The sequence below is a fragment of the Brachionichthys hirsutus genome, chromosome 4 (genome assembly GCF_040956055.1).
Source record: "Brachionichthys hirsutus isolate HB-005 chromosome 4, CSIRO-AGI_Bhir_v1, whole genome shotgun sequence".
Taxonomy (NCBI): domain Eukaryota; kingdom Metazoa; phylum Chordata; class Actinopteri; order Lophiiformes; family Brachionichthyidae; genus Brachionichthys; species Brachionichthys hirsutus.
In genome coordinates this window covers 12259884-12275884 of record NC_090900.1, presented here as the reverse complement: position 1 = coordinate 12275884, position 16001 = coordinate 12259884, and the positions used below count along the sequence as shown (strand labels likewise).

Below are 16001 nucleotides of genomic sequence, written 5' to 3'. Positions count from 1 at the left end.
TGCATCAGCCTGGGGGGGCTGCACATGATGAAGGCAGGCTGCTCTCTGCACCGCTGAGAGACCCCCCCCCCCCAGCCGTGCAAACTTGGCGCTGCAAACTAAATGAAGTCTGATTCGTCTGAGCGCAGGTGTGAACGTGCAAGCGAACCAGAGCGAGAAGCGACGCAAACTTACGTGAACACGAAAAATAAAGTGGTGGATCCCACAAGGAGCGCGGCGGCGGCGGACACCGGGATGTATTTGGTGGGTTTAAATCTCTTTCCGGCGCTGTTGGGCATTCTGTAATTTACACATTCCTCAATTATTTATTCCGATTGGAGACGCATGCAGAAAAGAGATCCAGCGCGCAGCCAGTGAACCAGTCCGGCCAGTCTGTCGCTGCCTTCCAGACGCATAGATCCCAGTGGAAGAGAGAGAGAGAGAGGCAGGAACACACGCCGCTCTCCAAATCCCACCCTGGCGATGAATCCAGCCCACTGGTGAGGTCACTGAGCCGCGTGGAAAGGTGGAGCCTCTCCGCGACGCCCGAAGGAAACGATCATCTCGTCATGCTGGTTATCTTCGGAGGATCAGCGCGTTATGCCGCCTTTCTTACCGAGAACATCCAACAACGGATAAAAAAAAAAAGTATTATTATTTTTGCAATTGCTCATTGGCTCTTAAAAATCCGTCTTAAATGCACTGAATTTAAAAAGACTCAAAGTTTAACATGTCTAATTGCCGCTTTTTATTTTCTTCTTCTTCTGATAATAATAATAATAATAATAGATTTTATTTTTATTTTCTTCTTCTTCTGATAATAATAATAATAATAATAGATTTTATCGCACTTTATACTTGGCAGCAGAGTCTCAAAGTGCACACAAAAGTACTGTACAAAAAAAGAAAAAAATAAATCAGATAAAAATCAGTTCATGAATCCCATTCAGGAATAACCAATATGAACAGAGGATAGAAATGAAAGCAGGGACACTAGTGGATGATGATGATGATGAAGGATCAACATCCTTCATCATTATTGTGATTTCAGATACTTTAAATGTAAATAAAACAATGTATGTCGTATATTTAGCTCCACCGAACCATTCGGACTACAAACTGTAAATTGTAGTTTCAGTGGGATTTGTGATTTGTGGCTTAGAGCGCCCCCGCGTGGTAAATATTGGGACTTGAGCGATATGCGAAAGCTAACTGTTTTTGGCTCGCGCGAGCCACCGTCGCGTTTGTGCGTCTCTGCTAGCTAGCTCTTATGTCGACTGTGTATTTTTAGTTACCGGTTAAGACGCACCGCCCGGATTATTTTCCACAAACGAACGTTTTTGTGCTTCTGTTGTTGAAAGTTGTATTTATAACACAACGCATTTTAGCCAAAGAAGGCCACACATTTGTGGGGCGGACGCGTTACCCAATTTAGACCGGTTGATTAGCTAACGTTAGCATCGCCGGCAGTGCGATTTTTATGGTTGCTGGCAGGATGTCGTACAGGAAAGGTTTAAAACTCTTTTGCGGGTTCGCCGGAGGCTCTGCCGTCCTGGTGTTAGCCGCCGCCGCCGCCGACTCCCGGGGATACTTCCGTAAGGCGCACGGAGACGCCGACGGTCGTCTGTCGAGATTCCCGGTCCTTCGAGCTGCGCAACCCGCGTGGACCCCCGTCAGCCACGCACCTGCACCGCCCGGGCAGTCCTGGGACTTCAACTGGGATAAGTACGAGAGACCCCCCCCCCTAGTCATATTCTCGTGATGCAAAGGGAAATCCATGTTTCTAGTAATCAGCAAATGGAAGCGTAGCTATTTACGCGAGACATTTGCAGCGTCTGCCCAAATATTCGTGACATCCGTTTCTCCAGTCTGGATCGCCTTGTCTTCACTCAGGAGAGACCGTTCTGGGATGTCCAACGGGAAGAAGAAGGAGAGCGCACAGGAAGACTCCCAGCAGGACGACGGCAAACCGAAAGCCACGCGCAACATTCTCCTCATCCGACATTCCCAGTACAACCTGAGCGGAGGCACCGACAGAGAGAGGATCCTCACGCCGCTAGGTTCTAATCCTGCTCTGTCACTTGTTGTCCAAGGCAGCAGGACACAGTGAACTGTCTCTGTGACGTTGTTCTTCCTACTTTCCCCCTGACGCTGCAGCTCATTATTGTGACCGTCGTTCCCTTTCTCAGGTCGTGAGCAGGCCGACTTCACGGGCAAGCGGTTGGCAGCTTTGGGGCTGAAGCACGATGTTCTGATCCACTCCAGCATGACCCGGGCCGCAGAGACGGCGCGGATCATCAGCACGCACCTTTCAGGTTGTGGGTTCGTGCCAAACGCCAAAAGTTTGAAGTTTCTCGCCGTTGCTTTGCTGCGCGAGTAGAAAGCATATGGGCCCTTTAGCAAGCTAGCGTCTGCACAGCTTCTTACACGTTGCGTAACATTTTATTTCTTTGCGTCGCATGTGCTGCGGCTGCAGGGGTGGAGCTGCTGAGCTGCGATTTGCTGAGGGAGGGGGCGCCTATCGAGCCAGTTCCAGCTGTCCCCCACTGGAAGCCGGATGCTGTGGTGAGAGGAGCTTCACCCACACAACCCTGCAGGGGGGGGGCTGTAGGCCCGTTTTCAGTTTGTTTCTTATCCTCTTCCTGTTGCTCACATACCTGTGCAAGGTGTCCTGCCAAACGGTACCTGAGCTCGCCTTCACAGGAAGCGCTGCCGCGGTTTAAAGTCGTCCAGCTCCTTTAAATATTTTTTATTACTGAAATATTTAAATAGCCACTTTCATTTCTATTTTTAAAGAGGATTGGATTTTTTTTTTCACATACTGGAAGAAAATACTACAAAAAGATATTTAGCCACGCAGGTATTCATGTCTTCCTGAGGTTTAATGTGCACGTTTTTAAGAAACAGCATCTTTGCTCCAGCGACTTCTAGTAAAAATATGCTGTTTAGTTTTTACCTCAAAAGACTTTGGGGGGAAAAAAAAAAATCCATCCCATTAAGTAATGCTTTAAATATAGCTGCGTGATTAATGTTCATGCAGCCGCTCGTGTTCACCAGAGGCATTCCCTCCGACGCACTGCAGCTTCATGTCGTCACACAGACCGTCGGTTCAGACCCAACGTTTTCACGCGTCAAAGTCTGCTCTCAACGTCTCTGCCGTCCTCCAGCAGTACCACGAAGACGGCGCTCGCATCGAGGCAGCCTTCCGCCGCTACATTCACCGGGCCGACCCCAAGCAGAAGGAGGACAGCTATGAGATCATCGTGTGTCACGCCAATGTCATCCGTTATTTCGTCTGCAGGTGTGTGTCGCCGGCCGGCTCAGCTGGGGCCAGAGTGGGGCGTTCCTGCTTTGCTTATGCAGCTGTTAGTCTTAAGGGGTTTTTTTCTAAACATGCTTTGTGCTAGAAACAGAATTCTTTAAAGAAAATAGTGCAAGTTGATTTATTTGAACCTCTAAAGACCCTGCAGCTCCAGTATTCATGCTCGTCTGCCCTCTGCTCTCACAGGGCTCTGCAGTTTCCTCCGGAGGGCTGGTTGCGTATGGGTTTGAACAACGGCAGCATCACGTGGCTCACCATCCGTCCGAGTGGCAGGGTAGCGCTCCGAGCTCTGGGGGACGCAGGGTTCATGCCAGCAGACAAACTAACACGGACCTGACTCAATCGGGTTTGGACTCAATCCAGTGATCAGGCCAGTGGCTGGTGAAAGCTCAGTTTTCTCCGTAAGTGTCTTGAAAATTCAATGTTATTTTGTATTTGAACCACCATCGTGTGATGTCTGGATACTTCCGTTTCTTTGAAGGCGAGCAGAAGTGATTCAGAGCTGCATAGAAAGTCTACCTGAACAGGGTTTTACACAAAAGACTGATTTTTAAACCAAAAGTAGTATTTGTTTAGTTGTTGTAAATCTTGCTCGCAGCTTTATACCATGGCAGAATGCTGAAGATCGGATTATTTGTTGTGTGGTGGAGCTGTAATAAATAATAAATCATGTTTCATTTTGTCACATTTTTCTTGTATATGTTACCATTAAAAAGTCTCCCTGAAATTAATGTTTTTGCCCAAACACATTTTCTATTTATGGAAATGGAATATTATGTAAATTGCCAAAGTGCAATTTAAGATGCAGTATACAAAATAATTTAAGTTGAACTCTACTCCCAAAGTGGTCATGGAAACATGGAAACAGCTGTTCCCAAGGAGCTGTTGTAATAAAGTGACATGGCTCGGGCGGTAAAGTAGGTGTGATGTTTTATTTAGTTGGAAGCAAATAAAATTTAGACATACAGGACGAAGATTCCACCGTGAAAGTGACTTTTAATAAAGCACTGAATGTTAAAAGCACAAGGAGCATGTTTTAAGTTTCTTAGGTGCATTTTTGCAAAGTTCCACATTCATAAACATTCAGAGACCAGAACGAGATCTTTTGTCACCTGAGAGCACAAGGATGACAGTTACAATCTTCTCACTGAAACAGAGTACTCTCAGCTAAAGGACACAAAACATTGTACATTCAGTGTTTCTCTAAACCAATCAGGAGTGCGCTCAAAATAACCGGCTTTTTCCCAATCAGACATATGAACGATAAACCCTCATACAGCAGTGAGTTCAAATCATGTGGATGCAGGTTTTCCTACTTCCACATCTACTTGGAGAACCTGCTTTGTGTATGCAAGGTAGATGTGAGCCAATCAAAAGTTCGTGACACAGATTTGGGCTTTAAAGCTCTATTAAGCGTTGGTTTTGAAATTAACATGAAATCCAACTACTTGTGTTGTGAGGATACTTTGGAGTACTTCCCATCTCGCTTGGATTTGAAACCCTCTGAGGCAAGTTTTCAAATGGGAACCAATAACCAGGCCTCTATTACTGTTCTGTAGTCATTCTGCCCCCTAGAGGTTGGATCGCTTAATACAGCTTTAAGGGTGTAGACTGGGAAAATGAAAGGTTCAGTCAAGACAAACGTGAAATTACACTTTCACTGATGGGTATGCTTTTTCATTCATACTCGCACTGTAGGAGATGCTTATGAATGACAAATCTATGATAGAAATAACATTTGTACGGTCTTAGGCCGCCAGCAGTGGCAGAAAGGAAAAGTCAAGACATGTCCAGGACGCACTGAGAACACGATGGAAAAGGTCTGAATTTATTGAGGAACAAAATGAAAACATGGAAGATCTCAGTCTTTTTTTTTTCTGTAAATTTTCCGTAATCTCCTTGTATCCGACACAGCCAGTCAGTTCTCCGTCTCCAGGTATTAAGCACTGGAGTATCCAGACTGACAGCACCGGCCCATCACTTCAGAAATTTAAGGCAATTCCCGAACTGAGGAGAACATAGGAAATGATTTTCAACACCAATAATAAAAACATTGAAATTTTGTGCTACTGACCAACATACAAAAAAAAGAACCTTTAAAATATTGACCGTTTACTTTTTTAAGAACATCTTAAATGAGAGCACCCCGTTGAGGGTTTTATGGAATTCAAAAGGTTTGACTGGGCTATGTTACAGGTGCGTCACACTTGCCACAAATAACGTTACCATCAACTCAACATGGTCCGCACCCATACAGTACGTAAATTATCCAGGATTCTTTTGTTTTAAAAGTCTCAAGTGTACATCACAATCCATGATGAGATTTCCTGTATTAGCTGGGAGCAGTACCAAACACCATTAATACAAATCCTCCAGACACTTGTGCATATTTCTATCAGGTATGTGGTTTCTGAGCTCTGGTGTGTCCACCTTGGTGCAGCTTGGGTGTGGACTGCAAAGGGCGGGGTATCGGGCTTGAGGAGGAGAGGGGCAGTTAAACCGGCGGCTCGTTCAAGTGCTTGAGGCGGATGCGCTGGATGTAGCTCGCGTTGGCGGGGCTGTAACGGCCGGGGCTGAAGTCTGGCGAGGAGGTGTGCCGGGCGGAGCTGAAGCGTCCCGTGGGAGACATCATGCCGCTGACAGGGGAGCCAGGAGTCTGGTGCGGCATCCTGAGTCGTGGCTTCGCCGCCGCAGGGCTGGGCCAGCTAGACGAGAGACGACATCAATCGCAACGGTCTCATTTACAGTTATCACTCATATGATGGAACAAAAATTGCATCTGGTGCGCATTAAAGCGTCATATTCCGATGCCACCCTGCAAGCAAAACGTCTGATTTTGTCACTTTGTCACAGACCTGCTAACGGGGGTTATTACATTGTCATGAGCCCAGAAAGCTTGTCCAGCATATCTCCTTTACTAAACTAACAGTCAGAATTCACACGCATGGAGATCTCCTCCTTGAGAAGCAAGACGAGTGAAAAAACTTTCAGGATTTTATTTCGGAGCTTCTCATACCATCTATGTTTATGCTAAATAATGTCCCAACCTTTCTGGGCACGGCGTCGTACACTGCACCAACGGGTCAGCGAGACTTACTGACCTCTGCATGTCTGCTGCAGAGTAAGTCTTCACTGTGCTCTTCCACTTTACAATGCTGGGGAACTTCTGAGAGTCGATGTCGACGCCTTCGATGGCGGACAAGACTTCTCTGTCCAGCTTGGTTGGTGAATCCCTGCAGAAACACAAGATTCAGCTTCAGCATCATCACCATCATCATCATCAGTCCGGTCAAACTCTTTAACAGACATGCAGTTTTATCGTGGAACCTCGGTTCTAGAATGCTTCAGAAGTCAAACAGATTTTCGGCGTTCAAACACACGAGTGGAGCCGAGGCGAACCAAAGACACGGGAACGAAGGCGGAGTCTGACCGAGTAGATCAGTTTGAGTCGACCTGCCAGAGGAGAGAGACCGTGTGCTAACTTTTCTCTTCATGTTTTTTTGCTTTGTTCTCTTTAGCTCTTGGATCCAAAGAAAGGCAGCAGTAATACTACTGGAAAAGAAAAGAGGAAAGTAGTGAGAACTGTTGAATTAAAGGAAATAATAGCCAAATATGAGAATGGCGTTCATGTCTGGGATCTTGCTGCTCAGTACGGTATGGAGAAAACAAAGGCATCAACTTTTATTAAGAAAACTGATCAAAAGAGAAAGAGAAGGGAAATAAAACCCAGGACAGTTACTCAGTCATTCTCTGGAGGGGGACTCCCTCCCGACACCTCAGCCAAAACGTTGTCTAAATGATACAGAATTGTGTTAAATTAACTGACATCTCATCTGAAATATTATCTGGAACTATTCTCTTCTGCTTCAGTATCTTCTAGTTCATCTAAAGTGAAGTCTCTTGTTTCCCGTGTGACTCACCCGTCAATGAAAAGTCCTCCTCTAATGTGCGGTGGGGTTCTGGGGAGGAATTCGTTGGAGCTATCCAAGGACTTGTAGGAGGCTCCAGAGGATCCCGAGCTGCTCAGATCCCTCCCCCCATGGTCCCAAGACTTGGATCGAGCACAGAACTGGCGCCCCGCTGATATTGACCCCCTAGTCCTGCTCAACACCTCCAGACTCTCCTCTGCTTCAAAGTACTCATCAGAGCTGCCACTACTGCAGCGCTCCTCCGTTACTCCTCCTTCTGTTCTCCAGCCTGGAACCTCCATGGTCTTGCCATCCTGACCGCTGTGACCAAGAGACAGGCGGTTCAGCCCAGAGCTCAGGTCTGTGGCCGAGGGGGAGCCAAAGGAGTCCTGGCTCTCCCTTTGCCGGCTCCCGCCACTGCTCCTCCTCTCCCTGCAGATGGTGGGGCTGCCCGGTGGCTCCTGCAGTGACATGCGCTCAAACTCCTCCATGAGATTAGAAATGGGTGACAACATGGAGGAGGAAGGGGAGGTGCGAGAGGGCACCTTGTCTCCATTTTGAGTCCTGTCTCTGGAGGAGGCGCACACGCCATTTTTGCAAACGGCAACGGGTGAGAGGAGCCCGTCGTCACAACAGCACAGCAGGTCCTGCTCGGCCGCCGTCTCTATCAGGTCGGCCCCACGGTGGTGCAGCGCAACGGGCAGGATGTGGAACTCACGGCCCCCCACGGCCCCCTTCAGGCCGTCCTTGGATGCCGCAGACGAAGTGATGCTGGTGAGTGCTGCGTTCTGCCTGTTCTTCATCTCCTCCAGGCTGATGTCGTCACCCTCGTCCAGGAAGGCACCGACAGAGACGGAGTTGCAGAACTTTTTGGGCTTGCCTGCGGACACGGATGACAAACGGCCAACAGGTCATTAGCAGCGGGATTTTACCACGCTATTCTTCATTATAGGAGAGGGTGTAGTCTAATCATAAAAACGTAGAACAAGAAATAAATGAACTGAAACAAATCAGGGGAAATATTTTGTGTGCATTCTATTTAATAATTTAGCAATTTATACGTTATTTTTCCAGCTTTCCTGGTACGCTGCTGATCATACCTGGCGAGGGGGTTTTGAACCTGCTGCTGGTCTCATTCTCTCCAGCCGCTTCATGTAACAGTGGGACGAAATCCTTCTTGCTAAGATACTCCTCCAGCTTACGCAGCCCCTCCAGCGATGACATATCCATAAAAGTGTCCAGAAAGTCCCAGTACTCGGCCCACGGGTAGCCCCGCCCATGAGCCAGGTCTCTGGACATAAAGGATGAACCATCATTCAGGTTGCTGCACAGATTTCAACCACCTCTTTGTAAACCTCTTCATCTATGTGGAGATTAATAATTATTCTCCTTGCACAAACAAATTCATTCAAACATCAAAATAGTCATGATCAAGATAGATTTTAAATAGTATATCTTGATTATTAGGTGTTAATTTTTTTAATAGATTTTTTATTGTGTTGTTTTTATTGTATTATTTTATCAGTAAGTATTATATGTGGCATTATTTTTGCCTGTCTTGTCCTGTAAATGTTGACAGTTGCACTTTGAGCTTTTTTTGCACCCTTTTCCGATGTGGTTTATACTGCAAATGGAAAATAAACTGAATGAAGTCAGAAAGTATCGATACAATCCTCAATATAACATTCTGAAAAGTATTCAGCCTTGTAAATCCTTCTGTTCTTTTTAACAGTGTTCAACCCCCCCCCCCCCCCCCCGATCTTTTCAGGTCTAATATATAACTAATTAAAGAAAAGCAGACACAAATAGACAACATATATAATCTGAGTCACCCTTAGAGACCGTTTAGAAAATCCTTCATATCACTAATACTAGTAGTGCTACTAGCGTTAGCGCTCAGTGTCGATGAGTAAACCTCTCTCTGAATAAAGTCGAATCTACCTGTAATTTTAGAGACTGCTTTATGCCAGATAATCATTTAGAACCTAACCTGCCCACTCTCTCGGCCCCACGGTTGGAATCAGATTTAAGGATGTGGTGGATGGGCGCCGCCTGGTTTCTGGGCGGCGTCTTCCAATACCGCCGAAAATCCTCTGCCTGTGGGAAGAGAAGAAACTGTTCTGCTCACAGAATATTACGAACGAAGCAATTTAGAGACGCTATGTTGGATTTGAGGAAATGCAGACAGGTAATTGGGTAAAGAACTTGCTTTAGAAGGGCTGAGAGGGCCAGCAAAGGCTGTGACCACCATGACGGGATCGATAGCGCTTCTGGCATGCCGCTGGATCAGCGAGAGGCTTTCTGACGACTCAGGCGACCACAGGGCACCGATGATGGGCTGAGAAGTGTTGTCGGCCGCCCTCAGCAGAGGGACAAAGCACCGATCTGCGAGAGTACAGAACGTTTTAAGGCTGTATAACATGTCTGGGAGGACGAGACTTGAGTGAATACACCAACAATGAGAGGCATTCTTTTTTCAGCCTAATAATGAGGTGCCGATAATGCAACCCGCTCAGCCTCCGTGTGTCAAAGTTCACTAAACGGCTGCATGTGTCCTTACCCTCCAAATAGTCACTTATCTTCTGCTTCACCTCTTGGGTTTTGTTCTTTCTGCTACAGATAAGCTGCAGATTGGAAATAAAAAGAACAACAGTTGGCGATGCATGTTCAACTGACAACATACAACTGCTGTTGGATTAGAGGGGGAAAGAATTTGCTGCTGCTCGTCTATGTTTAGCCTTCTCATTGCAGTGGGTGAGTGTTGCCAAAAGATTTATAAAGCAAGCTAAAAGGTCACCGCGTCAAAAAAACCAGAGTAAACATAACAGATCGGCCCCTCAGGGACTTCTGGCTGGTGGCAGTCCTGTGCTCCCACTGTAACAACGTCTTGGCTATAGTTCTTTGTGTCTTGCTGAGTTCACAGGTCACCAAGATCAATGAGTGTTAAACTGGAACAACTTCCACCGGGCAAAGTGCAGTTTACATCCACATACCCCCAAACTCATAAGATACTGTTTAATTACAAACGTTTCAAGGGGAGCACCAAACGCTGTGATCGGCCGTTCAGCAAAGCCAAAATCTCCCATGACTTTGAATAATTGCCAACTGTGCTTAGGTTTGATGTGTTTGTGGGTCAGAATCACACTTGTTTCAAGTTACCGGTAATGTTTACTTACCCTGACAAAATAGTTTAATTTATTGCAGTCGGTAAATAAGAAGAGAGGCTACAGTTATCCGTTATCTGTCTTCTCCAGAACAACTGTGTCTATTTCTTTTCTACCACTTGTGTAAGGGTAGGCTTGCTCGGTCAATGCAGCATTTAGGAAGTCCTAACTTGAGTGCTGAATTGACACCAATTCATAATTTGTTGGATATTTGTCAAACTTGGTGCACAATGGCTAAAAGTTTGTTGTTTGGGTTCACAACATCTTGGATTATGACAAAAAAATGGTTCATCCTTTTAACCCCAAAAGCATATTTGACTTAAAATACGGACAAACTGACCGATTCCTAAAACACTCCATAAAAAAATGAAACTCCTTACATCACAAGGCTTCTGGCCATCCTTGTTCTTACAGTTCTTATCGATGTCAGGATGCGAGCACAGGACATTCACCACGTCTGGGCATCCAAACTTACAGGCAAAGTGAAGTGGCGTTTCAAAAGCCTGGAACACAAACCGAGCAAGATAAGATATGATTGCATCATCTCAACAACATTCTTAACAGATCTGAATGAACGTGGTTCAGCCGGTCAGGTGAGACAACCCACAGCCTTATCTGGAGTGTTGAGGTAAAGATCTACAATGTAGCGGATGCGTTTCTGCAGCATGACCTCCTGGTCGTCTGGGTACATCAAGCGCATGAACTCTGGGTTCTCCAGGGTGTCCAGCAGCAGCTGTGCGATTCCTGCCTGGTTTTCCTTGGCTGCCACATGCATTACGTTGTACCGGCAGCCCTCCTGAAAAAACAATGGAACAGCAATTTAGGTCAGAATATAATCCTCTTTAAACACCTGTTCAGAGGAAAAGATGCTTCAATCTGTCCAAAAGCAAAAATACGACCTTGTGAGGAACAGATTTACTGTAACACCAAACAGTGACCTCATTCTGGATCAGAATCAGAAGACATTTTGCATGATAGTGCTTATTGGACCTTTATGCCTCGGATTTTTGGTGAGTGAATTGAATGCATATTTTAAAATATCTGATTTTATTGAAAAAGCCTCCATTGTAAGTAATTGGGAAAATACAGATTTTTTTTTGTATATCCAGACAGGCATCCGGATTAGTGCTGCAACGACTCGTTGATTAAATCGAGTAATTTAATCAGAACAACGCTTCGAATACAATTCTGTTACCTCGAGGATTCGTCTAAATAGTGTTGCGTATTAAAACAGCTCAAACTTAAGCGGAGCTTCGTTTCCACACGAGAGGGGAAGCGCCCGAGCATGTCCGTGGGAAAGCCAGAGCTGAGTGGGCGCAGTCCGGTGTGGCTGCAGGGAGCACGAATAAAGATGGAGAAAGGAACGACAATGAAGGAGAAAAAGGAGGAAGGAATGCAAAGAAAACAGACAGAACCTGTCCGAACTTTGGGACCATTTCAAACTAAAACAACGGAGAACGCGGTGCTCTGTCAATCAGAGCTGGCGTATAACAACAATACTGCATCAATGTTGCAGCACTTAAACAGGAAGCATCCAGCACTTATCATCCAAACAACCAGAAACAATGTAAAATCAAGATAATCAGCAAACGCAATGAATATGCTAGCTTCATATAACTAAAGCCCCTCTTTTCAAACATGTGGCAACATGCTACATGCTAGTTTGTATGTTCGTTGTAATGAATTTCAAAGATGTATAATAATCATACATCCCAGTAATTTAGTTTGACAAAGTTTCACGCATGCTAGTTTTATTGTCAAGGGTTGATTGATAATGCATTGCCATACTTAATACAGGAAGTATTCTTGTATAATTATACTTTATCTATATATTTATCTTTTATACAGTGGTGAGGCTTCACTCACGTATTTTATTTATTTTTATTTGATGGGATAGACCAAGACCAATCTTCAGCTTTTTTTCCCCATAAACCTCCGGAATCCTGCTAAATGCAATGTGTATACTCATTTTTTGATATTTTTTTTAATGCTATCCGCAATCCGGATCCTATTCGGATTAAATTCGTTGCTAAAATAAAGGTCCCCACCCTACATGACTGTGTCAAATTCCATAAACGTTGTTCAATAATCAGCCAAGATATTGAGGAATACATTTTGAAGATCCATTGAGTGCAATGTTAATGAAAATTTCAAAGTGATCAAGAATGCAGGATCTCTTTTGGATCATCTGGTCCTGGTAACATTCCCAACATTTCCTGAAAAGTTCATCAGGAGCCGTCTTTAACTTTTTAAGTTATGTTGCTAACAGACAGACAGAGAAGCATAGAAACCAACTCCGGTGATTTCATAACGCCTGCCTCGACGGAGATAATAATCATGACCAATTCCCTAAATTAATATGCACATTTATGAGCAGGACATACTTCCTGGCTTTGCCTTATCAACTACAAGCCTTTGCTATAGGGTGCAGTGCATACCTACAAACGATACTTGTCCCTCAAAGAATGGCAAAACTCTATTAGAGACTGTAAAATACGTGTCTATGAATAGCAAAGAGCTTAAGAAAGGATATTAAACAGTAATAAAAGAAGTTCAAACAACACCGACTCCACTTGGCTACTGATTTTATGCAGCATATATTTAGGAAACCGGTTCTAGACTCTGAAATAGAAACACGAGTACACCATTAATTAGCTTGTCCTCACCTGCACAATCGTAGGATTGTCTCCCGAGCCGATGAGATAGCGTGGGTTGTTCCTCACCAGGTCGCTGAAGTCCACCTCGTTCCCCTTCTCTACAGCTTTCCTCAGCTTGGCTGTCAGGTCCTGTGTGCGCGGGCTTTTGAAACTGTTGGCCCGCTCCCGGTTGATGGCATCAACCTCCATGTTGTCTGGTGCAGACAAGAGAACAAAGTGCAACGCTGTCAATGTCAAATATTGTTCACGTTTCATGAAATGCTTTCCACAAAGCGCTCTCACAGATCCGCTTACCTTTACTGATGGCCAGACCCGGTTTGGCAGGAGACACACAGGGTGTGGATTTGTTGGGAGAGGGGAAATAATCACAGATTCCTTTAGCAAAATTCTCAGCATCTTCGCGGTTGGGAAATTCTTTGAAGCGGGCGCCCTTCATCATCTTTACTGCTTGAAGGGTATCTTTCTTATTGGTGTACACGTGTGCTCCGTCTACGAACAAGAACACTGAATCAGTTTGTTGTCACATTCAACATGGCGAGCATCGTGTTTGTCTTCCTGATTTTTGTTTTTTAACTGGAACTTGAAAGATTGTTTTCATTATTTTCCTCTCTTTCCACTCAGCCTGTAAAAATCATACTTTAATGAGGATCTACAAAATGTCCTGAGAGACGAACATTTCCAGCGTTAATCTTTGGAGTGGTGTAAGATTAACACAGATCAATAATCTATTCTGGAGAGATCAGGCAGTTTTACACCCCTTCTGCTTACAAGAACGACAAATGGTTTCATCCACTTAAATAAATGCGGCTGTCTGACTACATCAGCATCCAGTGTCTGCACTCGTCCCCCTAAACAAATACAGACAGTATGAAACATAGAAGATATTTTAAATAAACAGACGTCATGATAAGAGTTCAGATCATGGACTTTAGACCCATGGCAGAATAAAAAAAGGTTGCCTAGAAACAGTATTAAAAGTGATCAAAAATCAGGTGTCTGGCCGTGTAAAGAGCTGCAGCAATGTGAAAGCAGAGTTGGTTTGTTCCATAAACCGGTTGTGGAAGTTTTCTGTAAAGGGTTATTCCAAGTCACACTTTGTTTACTTGTTTGGGCTCTCCACCGTCTTATACTTTAACATTTTTCAACAATGTTTAAAACTATTGACATCGAACATCATATGCAAAATTCCAGAGAAATTTAAACGGAATCATGAAATATAAATACTGTATATAAAACAATGTTTCCCTGAGCAGCAGTTTTAGCAAACTGCTAGACTTTATCCTGAGACTAATAAATATTGTACCGTGTAATTCCTTCTAACAGAATAAATTCTGATTGTGTAAAAGTAAGTTTGACTTCCAAATACATGTGATGTCTAAAGTTTAACCTTCAAAGCGACTTAACAAATATAAAATTAAACTTCTGCAAACTCTACAATTCTGTGCGACACCAAACCAAAGAGCATGAAGAGCCTCTTACCATTTCTAGCCAACACATCATCCCACAGTGGACATACTCCATAAAAGGTTGGAGACAGTTGAGCTGGCTTTGCAGGGATGTCTGTTTTCCGTTGAAAGTTGCTGCTTTCTGAGGTGGTTTTCACTGAGATGTCTTCTTCCTCTGGAGGGTTGAGACCCACACCGTATCCAAACTCCAACTCTTCGCCAGCAGTCTCAGTGGGATTGTTTCCTGTGGCAGCATTGGTGGGCGCATCTACTAAGGTGGCATATGACACAGATGTGGCATGATCAGCGACGGAGGACGCGTTGCTCGGGACCCCTGCTAAAGAGCTGCTGTCCCGTTCAGTGGCACTGCTCTCTGGCCCGGCTAGGACTCGGGCCAACTTCCTTTGGAAGATTGATCTGGTTGTATCTGTGATCGCGCCACACTTGACATCTGCCCTGGCAAACTCCTCACGCAGTTCATCATCATTTAGTTCCTTCAGTCTGCTCAGAACCGCCTCCATGCTTCAGTTCCTATAACACACCCAGAAATTCATTTCAACAAGATTTACCAGCAGTCAGAAACTACGTAGGCAAATCTGACACTTTAGCATTAGTCTCTTTAAACCTTCCCCTTTCAGCTTGGGGTCGCCACAGCAAAGTAATTAATACTTAAATAGAGTTAATAGGTCTACACAAGAACCAAATTAAACTTTATTGATCCGTAATGGTAAAATTACTCAAGCAGTTTACACACATATTGGCCTGAAACATGCAAACACACACACACACACAAAGGGCCTATAGACATGCAAATGTTGCGAGAGATGGTGGAGTGATGGGCAGCTACATAGTCGTGCCCTGGGAGCAGTTGGGGGTTCGGTGCCTTCCTCAGGGGCACCTTGGCAGTGCCCAGGCGTTGAACTGGCAGCAGCTCCCCGTCCGCACGCCAAACTGTGGTCGACGCTGGACATGAACTGACCAAGCCAAGTCCAGCATTCTGAGCTACAGCCACAGGTTGAACAGTTACATATTTACAGCAACTAGTTATAAATAGAATGACGTTCAAATTAAAAGGTTTTCCAAATTAGATTCTGCACCCCCCCCAATCCTTGAGCATCGTTTGGGGACAAAAACATTTACATTGAGATTAAATAGACGGAATACATAAATGTTTCTGTGTACAATATAAACTGGTAATTGGTCATAAAAATATATAATAGCACGAGAACAAACAGTAGTTTGTAAATATTTTCTCCCAAAATAAGCAATCCAGCAGCCTGCAGTCATGCTGCATGCATCATACATTAAACAACATCCTATTGCCCTTACAAGATGGGATGCATTGTAAAATGTCATTCTGTACGTAACTGATTTGACCAAAAAGTAAACCATTTCCCTCAAGTGCTAAGTATTTCCAGGTAGGCTGCACAAATCTCTGACACAGATCGCGTGGACTCAAAGGTTACGAGAGACCTTTGCAGATAAAAATAATGCATCACGTTAGATCTCATCAGAACACACACTAA

At 44.7% G+C, this 16001-nt stretch overlaps 3 protein-coding genes across 4 annotated transcripts in view; 1 reads left to right on the top strand and 2 right to left on the bottom strand.

Annotated features, from left to right (window-relative positions):
• zdhhc8b (zinc finger DHHC-type palmitoyltransferase 8b) overlaps positions 1 to 285 on the bottom strand; it is a 39482-nt gene extending 39197 nt beyond the window's left edge. The window contains exon 1 of the mRNA XM_068760976.1: positions 175 to 285. Coding sequence (XP_068617077.1) covers positions 175 to 278 — 104 coding nt within the window. The 5' untranslated portion in view covers positions 279 to 285. The remainder of the gene's footprint in view (positions 1 to 174) is intronic.
• An 890-nt stretch (positions 286 to 1175) lies between these two features.
• On the top strand, positions 1176 to 3976 carry pgam5 (PGAM family member 5, serine/threonine protein phosphatase, mitochondrial). 2 transcript variants are annotated; one of them, XM_068738441.1, is made up of 6 exons: positions 1176 to 1704; positions 1873 to 2039; positions 2169 to 2294; positions 2456 to 2544; positions 3150 to 3280; positions 3488 to 3976. In XM_068738441.1, exons 1-6 carry the CDS (start codon positions 1460 to 1462, stop codon positions 3636 to 3638), a joined length of 909 nt encoding a protein of 302 aa, XP_068594542.1. In that variant the 5' UTR covers positions 1176 to 1459; the 3' UTR covers positions 3639 to 3976. The 2 variants fall into 2 exon arrangements, with proteins under 2 accessions (XP_068594542.1, XP_068594540.1); XM_068738439.1 differs by having other exon boundaries at positions 3147 to 3280.
• Positions 3977 to 4227: 251 nt separating this feature from the next.
• On the bottom strand, positions 4228 to 14996 carry ankle2 (ankyrin repeat and LEM domain containing 2). The gene is made up of 12 exons (XM_068738491.1): positions 14510 to 14996; positions 13325 to 13519; positions 13040 to 13224; positions 10981 to 11169; positions 10754 to 10876; positions 9770 to 9833; positions 9415 to 9594; positions 9200 to 9302; positions 8310 to 8500; positions 7222 to 8089; positions 6403 to 6534; positions 4228 to 6006 (listed from the first exon to the last, which is right to left on the bottom strand). Exons 1-12 carry the CDS (start codon positions 14994 to 14996, stop codon positions 5796 to 5798), a joined length of 2928 nt encoding a protein of 975 aa, XP_068594592.1. The 3' UTR covers positions 4228 to 5795.
• Positions 14997 to 16001: the final 1005 nt, after the last annotated feature.